The sequence below is a fragment of the Hylobates moloch genome, unplaced genomic scaffold (genome assembly GCF_009828535.3).
Source record: "Hylobates moloch isolate HMO894 unplaced genomic scaffold, HMol_V3 SCAFFOLD_10, whole genome shotgun sequence".
NCBI lineage: Eukaryota > Metazoa > Chordata > Mammalia > Primates > Hylobatidae > Hylobates > Hylobates moloch.
In genome coordinates, this window is record NW_026652285.1 from 102,092,696 (window position 1) to 102,112,284 (window position 19,589).

Sequence of the window (19,589 nt, forward strand, 5' to 3'; positions counted from 1 at the left end):
AAAAAAAGAAAAGAAATGCATCAATTTCCTAGAATGGTACAAGGAACATGAAGGTCCGATTTTCTCAGAAGGAAACTCTTGGCTCTTCAGCAGTACAATGTAAAATCTTTGGTGAAAAGGAAAACCTGTCGTTCTGTATTCATTCAGCAATAAACCGTGAAAAGCTCTTCATCTCAATGAGAGAGAAAAGAAACAAAAGAAACACAGACTTCTCAGGTCCTGAGTGCACGCAGGATCAGAAACAGGGGAGGTGCCATCATTTAAAGGAGGAGGTAGGGGTGGGAGGCAGAATTTTTAAAAAAGCACTGGGCTAGAAAATCCCCTATTACTGGAGATGAAAGAGTTAAATATTCATATTACACAGAATAATTTTCTTGGAAACATGAAAAGTCACTTAAAATACACAATACTGAGAAAAAATATAACATTTATTAGAGAGGCAGATATGAGGGTACAACTAAAAGATGCCAGACAGAGTCTTTTCTTTTAGGATAAGAATAGAAAGAGACAATCATGTTGCTGTATTCAAACAAAACTTACTCAGAACCCCAGAGTTTATAAACTCAAGTGCGGAGCCGCAGCGGGGACCTAGCTCCCCGTGCGAGAGGCTTCGCGGCTTTCCGGCAGTTATAAAAACAGAAAGGTCATTAGGCAGCAGGAGAACCCATAAAACAAACAGATAAAAGTACAACATTAAAACAACTCATTCAAGTACTGCTTTTAGTTTTGAAGTTGCAGTATATACACATGTATTCTGTGGGGGGAATTACGAAAATATTTAACAGCAATCGAAAAACCAAAAAACCACAAAAGAAAGTCACAATCCAATTGACCCACCGGAAGTTACTCTAGTCTAAATATTTTGGCAATTATTAAATAAGCACATCGTAGACGCCACACACACACACACACACACACACACACACACACACACACACATACACACACACACAAAAGGTTGACCGGCATTATAAAAATAAAACAGCTGCACTGAGTTATGGGCCTAAGAAAACAGTGGCTTTGCCCACATCAGATGGGTTTAAGGAGGGCAGTGTTTGTGGGCAAGTTGGATAGAGTTATAAACAGAGTAGGGAGGAAAGGCTTCTCTGTACATATTATTAATGTCTAAGTGTAACTTTCAAATAAAAGGAGAAAATTATATAAGTAGCTGAGATTTTGCTTCTTTTATTTTAACAGAGAACTGCTAGAAGATAATAAAGTATACTTTGGGTGGAAATGGAAATTCCTGATTCTTTGGAATTTGGTTTTCTAATATTTCATGCATTGATGAGATGGACTTGAAATTTATAAAATATCTTTAACTGTTTAGTCAATATTACAGAGATTCACCTGTTATAGTACTGAGGCATACAACTTAATGATCATACATTTAAAATTATCATCATAAATTTATGTGCCCAAACCCCTCCCACCCCATTCCCCCTGAAACCAACTGAGCTATTTTCTGAATTAAATTTGAATAATGAAATAACTAAATTTGAATTAAATAAGAAAAAAATACACAGCTTGACAGAATGCCTTTTTTCAAAGCAGACTTTTACAAGGCTAATGTCGTCTTGCCCTATTTTCGAGTTTTTCAGTGGTTGGTTTGCTTTGTCCAGGAGTTCACAGACTGGAAATGAGTTTGTCATCAGATAGAAAGGTCAGATTTTAATACCTTAGGTTTCCCATTCACTTGTTTACTGGGGTAAAGCTGGAAACTTCCTACTGCTCATTTAAACAGATCCCTGTGGTTGAAGGGTCAGCTGAGTTTCTTGCTGCAATATTTACAAAGAGGCCTGGGGTCAGGATGGGTGGCTTTATTGATACTATGTCAGCAAAAGCATCCAAAAGAAATTTGGGCCTGGCACAGTGGCTCACCCTGTAATCCCAGCACTTTGGGAGGCTGAGGCAGGTGGATCACTTGAGCCCAAGAGTTTGAGACCAGCCTGGCCAACATGGTGAAAACCCGTCTCTACTAAAAAAAAAAAAAAAACACAAAGATTAGCCGGGTGTGGTGGCAGGCACCTGTAACCCCAGCTACTTGGGAGGCTGAGGCACAAGAATTACTTGAACCCAGGAGGGAGAGGTTGTAGTGAGCCAGGATTGTATCACTGCCCTTGAGCCTAGGTGACAGAGTGAGACTAAAAAAAAAAAGGCCAGGCACAGTGGCTCATGCCTGTAATCCCAACACTTTGGGAGGCCAAGGTGGATGGATCACGAGGTCAGGAGATCAAGACCATCCTGGCTAACATGGTGAAACTCGTCTCTACTAAAAATACAAAAAATTAGCTGGGTGTGGTAGCACACGCCTGTAGTTCCAGCTACTCGGGAGGCTGAGGCAGGAGAATCGCTTGAACTCGGGAGGCAGAGGTTGCAGTGAGCCAAGATTGTGCCACCACACTCCATCCTGGCGACAGAGCAAGACTCCGTCTCAAAAAAAAAAAAAAAAAAAAAAATGTTTTTTAAAAAATCAGGCTGTCACTAAGTAAAGGTGAACTGGCTGTGAGAATCTGAAAACACGGCCCCTAGCATCCACAGCCCCTACTAGGTTCTAGAGCCCGAATGCAGAGGGACTGCTTGGAAAATCAGCTTTAAATGGACTTGAGCTGATCAAATGAACCCACAATATAGAGGCAGGCAGGGGCTAATTTCCTACTTGAAAGTAGGAGGGACACAAGGAAATAATTTTCAAAATCAGATAAAAAGAGAATCTGACCGAACACCTTCATTCTGACGCATTTGCAGTGGGCTGTCCATGATCTCGGGGTGGGTTCTCGCCATCGGCACAGTGAAATGCCTGGCAACCATCTACGCATGTGACCAACTTCACTATCTCCCCTCCCACATCAATGCCAATTTAAAAATGCAAATTCTCATGTGGCCTAGATTCCTTTCGATGTGGTGAGACATTTTATTTCATTCTGGCTACAGTTAATTGTATAAAATGAGCCAGAAATTCTAAAATAATTTCCACTAAATCCAAATTTTGCCAATGATTGAAAGCAAACAACAACAACAACAACAACAAAAAACAAAAAAACAAAAGCAAACCCCCAAACTCTTTGAACAGCGATGTGCTGAGATCTGTGGGGAGAAGCATTTGCTGCCACACCACATTCTACGTATAGCCCCACCTGGGCAAGCGTGAGTGCAGCTCTACTTGTAAAACCAACAGAAACAGAACAAAGTGTGAGAGAAAATCACAGCCAAAAGGAGCTGATGCATGGACAAGCTCTGCTTTTAAGTAACTGCATCTAAACAGCACTAGCACATCTGATCAACTGTCAGTTTGGGCCAGGCACAGTGGCTCACGCCTGTAATCCCAGCACTCTGGGAGGCAGAAGGAGGCAGATCACTTGAGGTCAGGAGTTTGAGACCAGCCTGGCCAACACAACGAACCCATCTCTACTAAAAATACAAAAATTAGCTGGGCGTGGTGGTGCACGCCTGTAATCCCAGCTACTCGGGAGGCTGAGGCAGGAGAATCACTTGAACCTGGGGGAGGCAGAGGTTGCAGTGAGCCACTGTACTCCAGCCTGGGCAACAGAGCCAGACCCTGTCTCAAAACAACAACAACAACGACAAAAACACAAACACAACAACAACAACAAAAAACCTGTCAATTTGATGACACTTGGAAAATCAGCAATGCCATGTAAAAATCAACTGGTCAATTCACCAAACTTTTCCAGATTTCCGCTGGTCGTCTGGGATCATATAGATATAACAGGATACTCGTGATGCCCTACCAAGGATGCTGACCATGTTTAAGTAAAAATACACACTTTTGGTGCCAATATAAGAATCTTATTTACTGCTTTAGTCAAGAAGGAGGAGATGTTATTTTACTTGTGACTTCCTCCCAAGTGAATGAGTATACAATTTAACAACCTAACACAGTTCAGTTTATTAAGTTATAATCTGTAACCTCCTAATGTAGCTCAGTGTATGGTGGATACTAGATATAAACAAGAGTAGGGAAGTCTTTGGCATCTGCATGATGTGTGCCGGCTTTTAAATTCAGAAAGATGAGAAGCTACAATGCAACTTTTTTTTTTTTAATCTACAGATACCGCCAAAAGAAGAAATGTTTATCAGATTTTGAATGACACAGCTGTAAGTTGGCGGTTGGCAGCTTTCCACATAAAATTTCATCAGCAAGTGAAACTTGATCACAGCCCAAACTAGACAAGGCAATTCAGGTGCCCGGACCCTGAAGTCCACTGTGAGACCACAGGAGAACGCGCACTGTGGTGCTTGCCAGCCAGTCTCTCGAGGAACTGCCTGTAACAGTCACGGTTGTGGGGAGAAACAACTCCATTTTTTTACAGTTTTTTTTTTTTATGGTATTAAATATAAGTCTTAGCACCTTTGGCATTTTTGTCCAAACAGACTTCGACATATGAAGTGGGGACATAACCCTCTTCATCTTCATTTCTCCGAATGCGGGTCCAGCCATCGCCTTTGTCTTCCTCTATGACATACAATGTTTCTCCTTCAATTACAGAAATCGTTCCTTCATTCTGACCTGAAAAAGCAATATCAGGATATGTTAGATGTCTTGGCAAATGCAGGGAGGAGGCAAACAGTGGCCTTCGCAATGAAACAAGTGTCGTCGAAGTCCACACAAAATTCACCCCCCTCGGACCTTCTCAGACGCACTGAGCCCTCACCCGCTGCCTCAAAACTGTCTCCTTCTGCACAGAAATGTCTGGGTTCTTACCTCTGTCTCTCTAGGGACCCTCTCTCAGTCCTCCAGGACCCTCTTTCTCCTCCCCTGCAGAATGGAAAGTGTTTTCCCCTGGATAAATCTTTGGTTCTCTTCTCTAGTCGTCTTCTTTCTCCCTTGGATCTCTCTCAGGAGAAAGGTACCCCCGTGGCTCCAACTGCTTCTCTTTTGTGTGTCATTTTTTTTGGGGGGGGGTGGGGGGGATGGAGTCTCGTTCTTGTTGCCCAGGCCAGAGTGCTGTGGTGCAATCTCAACTCACTGCAACCTCCACCTCCCCGGTTCAAGCCATTCTCCTGCCTCAGCCTCCCGAGCAGCTGAGACTATAGGTATGCACCACCACACCCGGCTAACCTTTGTATTTTTAGTAGAGATGGGGTTTCACCATGTTGGTCAGGCTGGTCTCAGACTCCTGACCTTAGGTGATCCACCAGCCTCAGCCTCCCAATTTTTTGTTGTTGTTGTTGTTTGTTTATTTTGAGAAAGAGTCTTACTCTGTTGCCCAGGCTAGAGTGTGATGGCACGATCTCTATTCACTGCAACCTCTGCCTCTTGGGTTCAAGTGATCCTCCTGCCTCGGCCTCCCGAGTAGCTGAGATTACAGGCATGTGCCACCACGCCCGGCTAATTTTATATTTTTAGTAGAGACGAGGTTTCACCATGTTGGTCAGGCTGGTCTTGAACTCCTGACCTCAGGTGATCTACCCGCCTCAGTCTCCCAAAGTGCTGGGATTACAGGCGTGAGCCACCACGCCCGGCCCAACTGCTCCTCTTTAAACACTGTCCTCACATATTGCTTCCATTCTGGTACTTTCTGCAGCCGAGATTCCACTTTTCCCACTGTCTGCAGCACACTGCCACCTAGACATGGCCCCAACACCTGAAACAACATAGATGAACCGGGATTCACTGTTTTTCCTCCTAACTATATCCTCCTCCTGCTTCCCACTTCCCTAGACCTCTCCGTCCTCCTAGGAATACAACCCTGGGAGCCGTCTTGGATCTCCTCTCCTCTTTGTTCCTGGCTTCTGATCAGCCCGAATCTATGCAGTTTGTCAAGGGCGGTATCTCTGTATCCATTCCTTGAACGAGGCCCCCAAGACCTTCTGCTGGGATCATTTCAAAGGCTGCCCACCACCCCGCAGTTTTCTGCAAGGCAAAGAGTTTAACGAGCTGTTAACAGGGCAACAGGGAACGGTGGGGGATGGTTGGAATATGAAGTAAAACTGGGAACATTTAAACTGGTACTTCTTTCTTATTTTGTCACAATGAACATTTAGTCTATTAAAGGCTCTGGAAAGTCCTGTAGTAAAGAAATCTGTAAAATTTATTTATCCCAGGGCTTCCCAAACGTACTTGAGCTCTGATTGCTATTTTTAAAAATTGATTCGTTATATTAAAATGCAACTTTTTCATAATTTTATTATTATTTATTTAGTTGTGAGAGAGATGGGGCTTCATACTATTGCCTAGGCTGGAGTGCAGTGGTGTGATCACAGCTCACTGTAACCCTGAACTCCTGGCCTCAGCCTCCCAAAGTGCTGGGATGACAGGCGTGCCGCCACTGAGCCTGGCCTGAGAGCTTCTTTCATGGCCTCCTTATTAAGGCTCTGCAGGACATTGTTTCAAGGTTCTTCGGTTTAGAAACACTAAGCTAGTTTATCTTTTCTTTTCTTTCTTTTTTTTGAGACAGAGTTGCCCTCTGTTGCCCAGACTGGAGTGCAATGGCACGATCTTGGCTCACTGCAACCTCCGCCTCCTGGGTTCAAGCAATTCTCATACTTCAGCCTCCCGAGTAGCTGAGATTACAGGCGCCCGCCACCATGCCTGACTGACTTTTGTATTTTTAGTAGAGATGGGGGTTTCATCATGTTGGGCAGGCTGGTCTCGAACTCCTGACCTCAGGTGATCTGCCCACCTCAGCCTCCCAAAGTTCTAGGATTACAGGCGTAAGCCACCGCGCCTGGCCTAGGCTAGTCTTTCTAACCATCTTCCCTGTTTTCTAGTTGATCCTACACATCTGACAATGACCTTCCTAAGGTACACCTCTGACTGCATCAACACCCTGCTAGAGGACCTTCAATAGCTCCTCAATGTTTGCCACATAGAATCCAGATGTTTCTCTAACCTGGCTCCCATTGGCACTTCCCACTTTTTAGTGCCACATTTCACTATTAGGACTTAAGACATCTAAGCTCCAGCCACACATTTTTGGCCACACTCCCCATGCCATGGCAAGTTCTCCAAACTTGACCTCATTCTCCCCTGTCCTCCCATTCCTCTGTATCCCTCCTCTGGCAAACACTGCAAGCTGCCTCCCTTTTTTTTTTGAGAGGGAGTCTCGCTCTGTTGCCAGGCTGGAGTAAAGTGGCGCGATCTCGGCTCACTGCAACCTCCGACTCCCTGGTTCAAGTGATTCTCCTGCTTCAGCCTCCTGAGCAGCAGGAATTACAGGCACACGCTACCATGCTTAGCTGATTTTTGTATTTTTAGTAGAGATGGGGTTTCACCATGTTGACCAGGATGGTCTTGATCTCCTGACCTCGTGATCCGCCTGCCTCAGCCCCCCAAAGTGCTGGGATTACAGGCGTGAGCCGCTGCACCTGACCGCTGCCCGCTTCTTAAGTGTGTCTGCCTGATTTCCCTCCGGGCAGGTGCCATATCATACGACCTGCATCCCCCCACTTCATGGGCCTTTACAAGACAGGAGCACTATAGATATTAGATATTAAATGAATGGATGAAATGATCATCCTCCCTGTCGTCCGCTGCAGTGAAGCAAGCTCTCTGGAAGCTGTTAACTTATACTAACCAAAAGTCAAAATATACAACCAAATAGTAATCATACCATGAGTAGGATAAAAGCACAGTAGAGAAAGATCTGGAAGGCTGCTGCTGCTTTTTTTTTTTTTTTGAGACAGAGTCTCATTCTGTCACCCAGGCTGGAGTACAGTGGCGCTATCTCAGCTCACTGCAACCTCCGCCTCCCAGGTTCAAGTGATTCTCGTGCCTCAGCCTCCCGAGCAGCTGGGATTACAGGCACCTGCCAGCATGCCCGGCTAGTTTTTGTATTTTTAGTAGAGATGGGATTTCACCATATCAGCGAGGCTGGTCTTGAACTCCTGGCCTCAAGTGATCTGCCCGCCTCAGCCTCCCAAAGTTCTAGGATTACAGGTGTGAGCCACCGCACCTGGCCAGATCTGGAAGGCTTCCAAAGAACGTTCTGGTCACAGAAAGAGAAGAGTGTGGCTAGGCACAGTGGCTCACACCTGTGATCACAGCACTTTGGGAAGCTGAGGCGGGAGTACTGCTTGAATCCAGGAGTTCAACACCAGCCTGGGCAACATAGTGAGACCCTGTCTCTACTGAAAAGTACAAAACGTACAAAAGTACAAAAATGAGCCGGACATGGTAGTGCTTGCCTGTAGTCCCAGCTACTCAGGAGGCTGAGGTCAGAGGATCACTTGAGCCCAGGAGGTCAAGGGTGCAGTGAGCCATGACTGCACCAACACACTCTAGCTTGGGCAAGAGAGCGAGACCTTGTATCAAAAAACGGAAGGAAGGAAGGGAAAGAAGGGAAGGGAAGGAAGGAAGGGGAAAGGAAGGGAAGGAAGCAAGGAAGGAAGGAAGGAAGGAAGAGTGACTCAGATATTATGGTTTATAAAAGGCAGGGGAATCCAGCAGACATGAAATGTCACCTTCAAATGTGTAGAGAGCTTTGCACGTCCCTATGGCAGGGAGGGGCTCCTCATCATCAAACTCGTCGTCAAAATCCGTGGCCAGAACCTTCACCTCACTCTCCTGACTCTGCTCCTCTGTGTAACTGCCATCTGGGCTGCTCAAGAAAGGAAAACACAAAGCAACTAAAGCGACTGACCCCAGGGAGGACTCAGATTGAGTCCCTGCGACTGGAGAGCGCGTGCAACCCCGCCCCTCAGCGAGTGCTGTAACTGAGGCCACAGTAAATCATCGCAGGCTCAGATCACCCATGTGGAATTATAAATCTCCATCATGGGAAAAGTGACAGGTCAATCATAACAGACATTTTGGTATTGAACAAGTGCCTTATGGTCGTTCCAGATTCCAAAATTTAGAAATAAATACAAAGCCAACAGGCTCCTTTGCCAGAGGCAGGCGCTGTGCAGATACTGTACCTCTCGCGGTCCTGGGCGCAGTTGTTGACCGTGGGTGGGTTCTGGCTGTCGTACAGTCCGCTCTGCCGGCGCGCTTGCTCGCTGCGTGCTGGGAGCCGGCCTTCAACCTCAGCCAGCCAGGCCTGGAGACAAAAGCAATGAGAGCCTCCAACCTAAGGCCATCTGAGGGCCAGCCCAGAGTGTCCTAAGGTCCCAAAGGCCATCTGAGGGCCAGCCCGGAGCGTCCTAAGGTCCCAAACTCAGGGACTGCTCTTGGCCATTTACCCAATGTGAGGAAGTCTGCACGGGGGCAGAATGGCCACGTTTTCTGCCTTCAACTGTTCAAATGTACTGAAGGACGGTTGCTTCCATTTCACCCGAAGTTGGAGACATAGAAACAAACTCGTATTTATGTGGTTGCCCACGATGAGGCAGAAAACACGCTGGACTATGCTATCCCCTTGGGCTTTTTAAGCAGCAGTGCAATCTTGGATAAGTCACTTCTAGTTCCTTCTTGACCATGAGGTCGCCCTGCGATACCTGAATGTACAGCCATGCTTAAGCAGTGACTCAGTTTGAAAGCCACACTTCCTATTTTTTAGGAGTGTAACTTTTTTTTTTGATAGAAATGAAACTTGTACTTAAAAATTAAAGTAGATAAAATGATCTTCAGCAACATTTGAAACAGTATAAAAAGTCAAAGGAATAAAAATGATGAGAAGGCCGGGCGCAGTGGCCACGCCTGTAATCCCAGCACTGTGGGAGGCCGAGGCGGGTGAATCACTCGAGGTCGGGAGTTTGAGACCAGCCTGGCCAACATGGTGAAACCCTGTCTCTACTAAAAGTACAAAAATTAGCTGGGGGTGGTGGTGAGCGCCTGTAATCCCAGCACTTTGGGAGAGGTGGGCAGATCACCTGAGGTCAGGAGTTCGAGACCAGCCTGGCCAACCCGGTGCAACCCTGTCTCCATTAAAAATACAAAAATTAGCTGGGCATGGTGGCACATGCCTGTAGTCCCAGCTACTCGGGAGGCTGAGGCACGAGAATCACTGGAACTCAGGAGGTGGAGGTTGCAGTGAGTCGAGATTGCACCACTGCACTCCAGCTTGGGTGACAGAGTGAGACTCTGTCTCAAAAAAAAAAAAAATAAATAAAAATAAGAAAAGGACCGTTCTAAGTTCTAAATGCTCAAATGAACATTAATGATGGATTCTGAAAAGAATGGAAAAAGCTGGTCAGGTGTGGTGGCTCACGCCTGTAATCCCAGCACTCTGGGAAGCCAAGGCGGGTGGAGCATCTGAAGTCAGGAGTTCGAGACCAGCCCAGCCAACACGGCAAAACCCCGTCTCTACTGAAAATACAAAAATTAGCCAGGCATGGTGGTGCACACCTGTAGTCCCAGATACTCAGGAGGCTGAGGCAGGAGAATCACTTGAACCCGGGAAGTGCAGGTCACAGTGAGCTGAGATCACGCTACTACACTCCAGCCTGGGCAACAGGGCGAGACTTCATCTCAAAAAAAAAAGAATGAAAAAAGCCATAGTTGACCTTTCATTGCTGGAAACAATCTATTCTGACTGGTAGAATCGGTTGCTAATGTATTTTTCCATGCTCTGTAGTCTTTAAACGTGGTGTGGAGAGTGGGTTCAGGAGGCTTTTGTTGACAGCTTTTGAGCGCTCCTCTCCCTCCCTCAAGCTTTGATTATTTATCTTTCCTGCCTGTTTCTCCTTTGTGTTTCCTGCTGGTTCTCACACACACCCTTTCCGTAATGGGCCTGCTGAAAGAACAATTGTATATTTCAGGGGATTTTTTTCATTGCTCCTTTGATTCACTGGGATAATGGATCGCCCTATACTCCTAATTTTATTACCACGAGATGAAGCAGAATAACTTAAAGTACAAAAAATACTGGCCGGGCACAGTGGCTCACAGCGGCTCACAGCTGTAATCCCAGCATTCTGGGAGGCCAAGGTGGGAGGATGGCTTAAGGCCAGGAGTTCAAGACCAGTCTGTGCAACAGAGCAAGACCCCGACTCTAAAACAAATAAAAAATTGAAAAATAAAACTTAGCCAGGTATGGTGACATGTGCCTGTAATCCCAGCTCCTCAGAGGCTGAGCCAAGGAGATCAAGGCTGCAGTGAGCTATAATCATGCCACTGTACTCCAGCCTGGGCAACAAAGCAAAATCCTGTCTCTAAAATTAAAAAACAACCCCGCCAACCCCCCACTGTATACAAATACAACGTTAAACACTGTCAGGCTTTACAGCCACAATTAAGATAGGCTATGATGAGAAGCAGAATGTTCAACGGCAAAGAGCGTATTTTTCCTTTGACCGTAACTCATGAAACAGCCTGCCATTCCCACTGTGTCCCTCCCAGTGAGAGTATCGTCAGGGCCCCACGCCATTCTACACCGAGGAACACCTGTTCTTCGTTTCCAGCAAAGCTTTCCACAACAGAAGTTTCATACCTCAAATTTCTGGGTCTCTAGTCGCAGTTTCTCTATATTTTGGCTGACTTCTGCTAATTTGTGATCCAAACTGGCTGGGTCTCCCATCTGAGGATTCTTTAGGTAGACATCTTTCATTTTTGTTATGGCATCTCTGAAAGAAAGAACGAGTAGAACGCTGTAAAGGTTATTCCAATTTTTTTTTTTTTAGACAGAGTTTCACTCTTGTCACCCAGGCTGGAGTGCAATGGTGCGATCTCGGCTTACTGCAACCTTCACCTCCAGGGTTCAAGCAATTCTGCTGCCTCAGCCTCCAGAATAGCTGGGATTACAGATGCATGCCACCACGCCCACCTAATTTTTCTATTTTTAGTAGAGATGGGGTTTTGCCACCTTGGCCAGGCTGCTCTTGAACTCCTGACCTCAGGTGATCTGCCTGCCTCAGACTCCTAAAGTGCTGGGATTATAGGCGTGAGCTACCGCGCCACCCGGCAAAGGTTACTCTTATCAGCCAATATTCTACCACTTTGAAAACCATATGAATATAAACGTGGGAAGATTAGAGTACGGATAAGGGACTATCGGGCCAGCTTCCATTCTGGAAATTCTCTGTAGGAATTCTGCTACCAAAGGCTATAAATAAAGAAGCTGATTTTTAAATTTCAGTTCCCTTCTCTAATGGTTATCTCCTTATTGTCCCCAATAACTGAGAAGCATAAATTAATCCTGCCCTTCCCTTTGCCACACAGATTAAAAAACAACAACAACAAAAAAAGCCAAGAATTTAAAAAATTTTAATTAATTAATTTATTTTTGAGACCAGGTTATGAGAATGGCTAATTTTTGTATTTTTGGTAGAGACTGCGTTTTGCCATGTTGCCCAGGCTGGTCTTGAACTCCTGGCCTCAAGCAATCCACCTGCCTCGGCCTCCCAAAGTGCTGGGATTACAGGCATGAGCCACCGAATCTGGCTTCAAAACCCAAGTATTTCCAACATGGTGAAACCCCATCTCTACTAAAAATACAAAAATTAGCCAGGCGTGATGGTATGTCCCTTTAATCCCAGCTACTTGGGAGGCTGAGGCAGGAGAATCAGTTGAATCCAGGAGGTGGAGGTTGCAGTGAGCTGAGATCAGCCACTGCACTCCAGCCTGGGTGACAGAGCAAAACTCCATCTCAAACAAAACAAAACAAACAAACAAAAAACCCCAAGTATTTCCATGTGTGCATTCTTCATGCAAACCAAAGCTACAGGTGGCATCCTGGGTCTCACAGGCTGCAATGTGCTCACCTGACGAAAAAGCACAGTCAACCGCTTTGGAAATGTTAACATACACCCATTTCCACTGTTAAGAAACTGAATCCATAGCTGGTATCCACGACAGGTAAGTGACAGAGCCTTAAAGCTACACACTGTGGATCCCACATCCTTCCTGAATTCATGTCTGGAAGCAGCCCATGGTAGCCTGGGCAGGCATCGCTAGAGAAGTTCAGGGCATGTTTGGGTTGAAGACCAAAGAGCTCTACTAATTTTACCCTTGTTGCAGGGCACTTTTGGTAGGCTTCGAGTCGTTAAAAATTTAGAGCAAATGACTGCCAGGGTTAAGGAGCCAACTTTGATGAGTGTCAGCAAAAGAAAATCCAAAGCAGGCCATACAATACAATACAAGGCCAACAGACAAGCCAAAAGATACATTCTGAGTCATGAGAAATAGTTTAACTAAAAATATAGAAATAACAGGAAGACAGCTTCTACAAGTCCTCACCACCCTCCACCTAAGAGGCTGAGACCCACTTGGACTTCCAGCCGCTTTATCTTGTTTCTTTCCTCCCTTCCTTCCTATCTTCCTTATTTCCTTCCTGCCTTCTCTCCCACAGCATGCATCATTCATTATTATCATGCTTACTGTTCACTGTCTGTCTCCTCCTGTTACAATGGAAGCTCTTGGAGGAAGCTCTATGAGCTCACGTTACATTGTTAACTTGATGGATCCCAAGTGTCGAGGCCATCCTTGGCACATAGTAGATGCTCAATGAATATTTGTTAAATAAATACATATTTAAATAAACATTTAAAAGTAATGTTTATAAATAATTTTTAAACATTTTTAAATAATGTTAAATGTTTGTTCTTAAAAATGTTTAGACATTTATTTATTTAACAAATAACAAACATTACAAGCCAAGTGTAATGTTGTCCACCCTTATGATGTCCTTTCCGAAACCCGTCTCTTGACTACATGGCCCACACCTCCCGCTACCTCCCTATTTCTCAGCAAAAGTCCTCAACAGAGCTGTCTATATCCATTATCTTTAGCTCCTCTCCTCCCAGTCTTTCCTAATCAAGCTTTCCACATGTTTATCAACTTTGTTGATCTTTTTAAGGAAGAACTTTTGGATCTGTTGAATTGTGTATATATATATATATTTTGTTAATTATTTTTGAGATAGGGTCTTACTCTGTCGCCTAGGCTGGAATGCAGCGGCACGATCTTGGCTCACCGCACCCTCTGCCTCCCAGGTTCAAGCAATTCTCCTGCCTCAGCCTCCTGCCCCATCATCCCGGCTAATTTTGTTATTTTATAGAGACAGGTTTTGCCATGTTGGCCAACTGGTCTTGAATCTGACCTCAGATGATCCACCCCTGAGACGGAGTCTCGCTCTGTCCCCCAGGCTGGAGTGCAATGGCGGGATCTCCGCTCACTGCAAGCTCCGCCCCCTGGGTTCACGCCATTCTCCTGCCTCAGCCTCCCAAGTAGCTGGGACTACAGGCGCCCGCCACAATGCCCTGCTAATTTTTTTTGTATATTTAGTAGAGACGGGGTTTCACCGTGTTAGCCAGGATGGTCTCGATCTCCTGACCTCGTGATCCACCCGCCTCGGCCCCCCAAAGTGCTAGGATTACAGGCTTGAGCCACTGTGCCTGGCCAATTTGCTGTTCTTTTTCTAACTTCTTGAGATAGATCCTAAGTGAGGATCTAAGTGAGCTAAGGCTCACTGATATTTACCTCTCTGTTTTTAATATGCATTCACAGCAATAAATCTCTTTATAAGCATGGCTTTAATGACATTCCACAAACTATATATAGAACGTATGTTAAAGTTCAATTCTATTTCATATACTTTCTAGTAGCTACTATGATTTTGTTTAGTTTTTGGCTTATTTAAAGGCATATTTCTTTTTTTTTTTTTTTTTTTTGAGACTGAGTTTTGCTCGTTGCCCAGGCTGGAATGCAATGACGTGATCTCAGCTCACCACAACCTCTGCCTCCTGGGTTCAAGCGACTCTCCTGCCTCATCCTCCTGAGTAGCTGGGATTACAGACACGTGCCACCACACCTGGCTAATTTTGTATTTTTAGTAGAGATGGGGTTTCTCCATGTTGGTCAGGCTGGTCTCAAACTCCCGACCCCAGGTGATCCGCCCACCTTGGCCTCCCAAAGTGCTGGGATTACAGGCATGAGCCACCGCGCCTGGCCAATTTCTTAATATTTGTTATTGGTATCCAGCTTAATTGCAGAGTATAGATAATATAGCTTGAATGATATATTTCCTTTGATACTAGTTGAGATTTGCTTTGTGAAACCAAGATATACTCAATTCTGAAAATGTTCTTATGTGGGCTTGAAAAGAGTGTTGATATGGTTTGGCTGTGCCCCAGCCCAAATCTCATCTTGAATTGTAGCTCCCATAATCCCCATGTGTCATGGGAGGGACCCAGTGGGAGGTAATTGAATCATGGGGGTGGTTTTTCCCAGGCTGCTCTTGTAATAGTGAGTCTCACGAGCTCTGATGGTTTTATAAAGGGCAGTTCCCTTGCACAAGCTCTCCTGCGTGCCGGCATGTAAGACATGCCTTTGCTTCTCCTTTGCCTTCTGCCATGATTGTGAGGCCTCCCTATCCATGTGGAACCATGAGTCCATTAAACCTCTTTTTCTTTATAAATTACTCAGCCTCAAATATGTCTTTAGTAGCAGCACGAGAATGGGCTAATACACTGTGTGCCCTGCAGTTGCTAGATGTTTATGTATTAGGTCAATGCTACTAAATGTATAATTTAAGTCTTCTATACTAACTTTGAGCATTTTTTTTTTTTTTTGAGACAGAGTCTCACTCTGTCTCCAGGCTGGAGTGCAGTGGCACAATCTTGGCTCACTGCAACCTCCGACTCCCTGGTTGAAGGGATTCTCCTGCCTCAGCCTCCCTAGTAGCTGGGATTACAGGCATGCACCACCACTCCCAGCTAATTTTTGTATTTTTAGTAGAGATGGGGTTTCACCATGTTGGCCAGGATGGTCTCGATCTCCTGACCTCGTGATCTGCCTGCCTCGGCCTCCAAAAGTGCTGGGATTACAGGCGTGAGCCACCGTGCCTGGCCCGAGCACTTTTTTTTTTCTTTGTTTCTTTTTATTCAGCCCAAAAGCCAGCCTTGTCACACCAGTTTCCTTTGGCCCTTGCATGGCATATCTTCTCTTCCATCTTTTTACTTCTACATTTCTAGCGCTTATAAGTTAGATGTGTCTTTTGCAGATAGCATACATCGCTTTGTGTATTGGGTTTTTAATTTTTTGGTCCATTCTGAGAGTATCTTTTAATTGAAACACGTAGTTTGTTTACCTTTAACATAATGATTCATTTTATTTCGCAGACACTTATGTGCCAGGCACGGTTCCAAGCATGTTATGGACACTGAGACATCAGCAGTAGTAAGAGGTAGAGCCAGATTTGATCCCAGGGTATCTGGAGTGCTTGGTATTTAACATCTATCATCCTACTTTGTGCTTTTTTCTTGGAGACCGGGTCTTGCTCTGTTGCCCAAGCTGGAATGCAGTGGTATTCCTCTTGAGACAGATCCTTAGCTCTTGCTAGGAGTGAGGGTGTGTGTGTGTGTGTGTGTGTGTGTGTGTGTGTGTGTGTGTGTGTGTGTGTGTTGTTTGATTTGCTTTTCCTACAGCTGTTTTAATGAATGCACCTTCCCTTCACAGAGGCCCTCCTCCTCTATGGCATATCTCTGCTTTATAGCAAATGGGTTTTGATTCTTTTTTTTTTTTTTTTTTGAGACGGAGTCTTGCTCTGTCTCCCAGGCGGGAGTGCAATGGCGCGATCTCGGCTCACTGCAAGCTCCGCCTCCCGGGTTCATGCCATTCTCCTGCCTCAGCCTCCCAAGTAGCTGGGACTACAGGTGCCCGCCACCATGCTGGCTAATTTTTTGTATTTTTAGTAGAGACGGGGTTTCACCGTGTTAGCAAGGATGGTTTTGATCTCCTAACCTTGTGATCCACCCACCTCAGCCTCCCAAAGTGCTGGGATTACAGGCGTGAGCCACCACGCCCAACCAGGTTTTGATTCTTAAGCAAATAGTTCACTGCAGCCTCCACCTCCCAGGCTAAAGCAATTCTCCCCACCTCAGCCTCCCAAGTAGCTGGGACTACAGGTGTGCCATCACACCCAGCTACTTTTGTTTATTTTTGTAGAGATGGGGGTCTCACTATGTTGCCGAGGCTGGTCTCTCTCTCTCTCTTTTTTTTTTTGAGATAGGGTCTCACTCTGTTGCCCAGGCTGGAGTGCAGTGGCAGGATCATGGCTCACTGCAGCCAGGACCTCCTGGGCTCAGGTGATCCTCCCACTTCAGCCTCCCAAATAGCTGGGACTACAGGTGCACACCATCATGCCTGGCTAGTTATTTCTTTTTTTTTTTTTTTAGGGGTTTTGCTATGTTGCCTGGGGTGGTCTTGAACTCCCAGACTCAAGCGATCTTCCTGCCTCAGCCTCCCAAAGTGCTGGGATTACAGGCATGAGCCACCACACCCAGCCTGAACTTGAATTTCTTTTAATTTTTATTTTAAATTATTTTTTATTTTTATTTTTTTGAGACAGAGTCTTGCTTTGTTGCCCAGGCTGGAGTGCAATGGCATGATTTTGGCTCACTGCAACCTCTGCCTCCCAAGTTCAAGCAATTCTCCTGCCTCAGCCTCCTGAGTAACTGGGACTACAGATGGGTGCCACTACACCAGGCTAGTTTTTATATTTTTAGTAGAGACGGGGTTTCACCATGTTGGCCAGGATGGTCTCAATCTCTTGACCTCAGGTGATCCACCCACCTCAGCCTCCCAAAGTGCTGGGATTACAGGTTGTGAGCCACTGCGCCCGGCCTTGAATTTCTTAATAAGTCATATTGATGCACTATACCTTTGATCCATCTCCTTTTGAATTTCTTTATTTAACTCATCGACTTTCTGCTGCAGCTTTTTCCTTCTTTGTTCAGGTGGGAGGTTGCTGAAATCCTCTGGTGTTGCACCCTGCAGACACAAATATAAATGAGAAACCAGAAAGCCCCAGGCTTTCCTTGAAAGAAGGCTGAAAGCAAAGCCTGCAGCCATGGGGGGTGCAGACATCTGCATGTGGCTTCATGAAACAGACTAAGCTCTTTCCCACTACACCCAGCCGAGATGCAAAAATCGATGCATGCAAACTGCCTAAGTCCCATAAACCATTCCCAGTTCTATGAATGCTGGCCAGAACACCCCGGAAAAAGCAGTGAGCAACGGTATAGGAAAGCAGAGTAAGAGATACTTCTGACTCTAGGGAGAATCCATGAAAAACACATTTTGAGACAGTCTTCTTCATTTTCCTACCGAGTGTTACCATCAATGTCAGTGGCAACACTGAAGTGTTAATGAAATTTATGTTTCCTTAATATAAACCCCATCAACCACTGCCCGCCTAGCTGCTGCCTTTTCCCTAGTGTTGAATATTCCTGCCAGTCTCTTCACACAGGCTGAGGCCAAAAGTCTCCACCCCTGTAAAGTGACAGACGGGACATCACATTCCTCAGAGAATGTGGGTGAAAAAGAACATTAAAAAAAAAAAATCTCTTCCCCTCACCCCATGCACGCCTCCCTCTGCTGCCTCTAAAAGTCCAGTTACTTTTTTTTTTCCTTGAGACGGAGTCTCACTCTGTTGCCCAGGCTGGAGTGCAGTGGTGCGATCTCAGCTCACTGCAACCTCTGCCACCCAGGTTCAAGTGATTCTCCTGCCTCAGCCTCCTGAGTAGCTAGGATTACAGGCACGTGCCACCACGCCCGGCTAATTTTCCACAGTCACTAACTCTTGACTTCAGGTGATCTGCCCACCTTGGCCTCCCAAAGTGCTGGGATTACAGGCCTGAGCCGCCACGCCCAGCCTAGCGACTTCTTTTAGGCACCTTTAGGAAGCCTCTCAGAGTTGAGAGAGAATGCCCTCCCTGACCTCAAAATCAGTTTTCCACAGTGTATGAAACTCATCTCCGCGGTTTTTAATGTCAGAAGAACTGTATTTTGCTATCTTGATTCCCTTTTCAAAAGCAACTGCTCTCTTTACTCTGTGCATGAGCTTTAAGGAGAAAGTATCAACAGTTTCAGGCTTTGACATATGCTTACTTGTTAGAAAGCTATGGCTACATTGTGGTGTCAAGTGCTTTACTTAAGTGAGGCTATGTTCATAAAGAGAGAGAAATTTCGTGCCGGGCGCGGTGGCTCATGCCTGTAATCCCAGCACTTTGGGAGGCCGAGGTGGGTGAATCATGAGGTCAGGAGTTTGGGACCAGCCTGGCCAACAAAGTGAAACTCCGTCTCTACTAAAAATATAAAAAATTAGCTGGGTGTGGTGGCAGGCGCCTGTAATCCCAGCTACTTGGGAGGCTGAGGCAGGAGAATCACTTGAACCCGGGAAGCGGAGGTTGCAGTGAGCCGAGATCGCGCCACTGTACTCCAGTCCGGGCGACATTGCGAGACTCCATCTCAAAAAAAAAAAAAAAAAAAAAAAAAAAAAAGGGAGAGAGAAATTTCTTCAAATAACTAGGGATAAGCCAGGGCATTTAGAAAAGAGATTTTACTTTAAACCCTCAATTCTTTTGAAACAAGGGCAAGGCAGGCTTGGGGCAAGGTAGAAAGAAGAGACCCAGTTAATGTAATTCCAGAAGCAAGTTGCATTTGCCAAGCAGCTTACATGGGGGCTTGTGACTGGGTTCCTAGGCTGATTATGATAAAATGCCAGGGTGATGTGCTGGGAAGTGTGTGATTCAGCAAATAGTTGACCACAAAAGGCCACGCAAAGACCTTTCAGCTAATGTTCTCAAAGACACACTCATCAGACACACTGAGTGACTCTCTAATGTGTGTGTGTGTGTGTTAGAGATAAGAGTTGAGTGAAACCAGAATGGAAGTGACTATTCCTAATAGCAAACCAAAGAAGTTTAATTTGACTCTAAATCTAAGATGAAGCAAAACTAACCTT

General features: G+C 45.5%; 1 protein-coding gene across 20 annotated transcripts in view; it reads right to left on the reverse strand.

Annotated features, from left to right (window-relative positions):
- The window catches only part of FNBP1 (formin binding protein 1), a 161,971-nt gene that overhangs the window by 4,287 nt on the left and 138,095 nt on the right, over nucleotides 1-19,589 (reverse strand). For 8 of the 20 annotated variants that reach the window (XM_032165410.2, XM_032165400.2, XM_032165417.2 and 5 more), the window contains 5 exons: nucleotides 17,505-17,614; nucleotides 11,337-11,469; nucleotides 8,884-9,005; nucleotides 8,428-8,564; nucleotides 45-4,531 (listed from right to left, as the gene is read on the reverse strand). In XM_032165410.2, the coding sequence (XP_032021301.1) occupies nucleotides 4,353-4,531; nucleotides 8,428-8,564; nucleotides 8,884-9,005; nucleotides 11,337-11,469; nucleotides 17,505-17,614 (681 nt within the window). In that variant the 3' untranslated portion in view covers nucleotides 45-4,352. Of the gene's footprint in view, nucleotides 1-43; nucleotides 4,532-8,427; nucleotides 8,568-8,883; nucleotides 9,006-11,336; nucleotides 11,470-17,504; nucleotides 17,615-19,589 lie in introns of those variants that run through there. The other 12 variants (XM_032165416.2, XM_032165393.2, XM_032165414.2 and 9 more) reach the window with 4 other exon arrangements.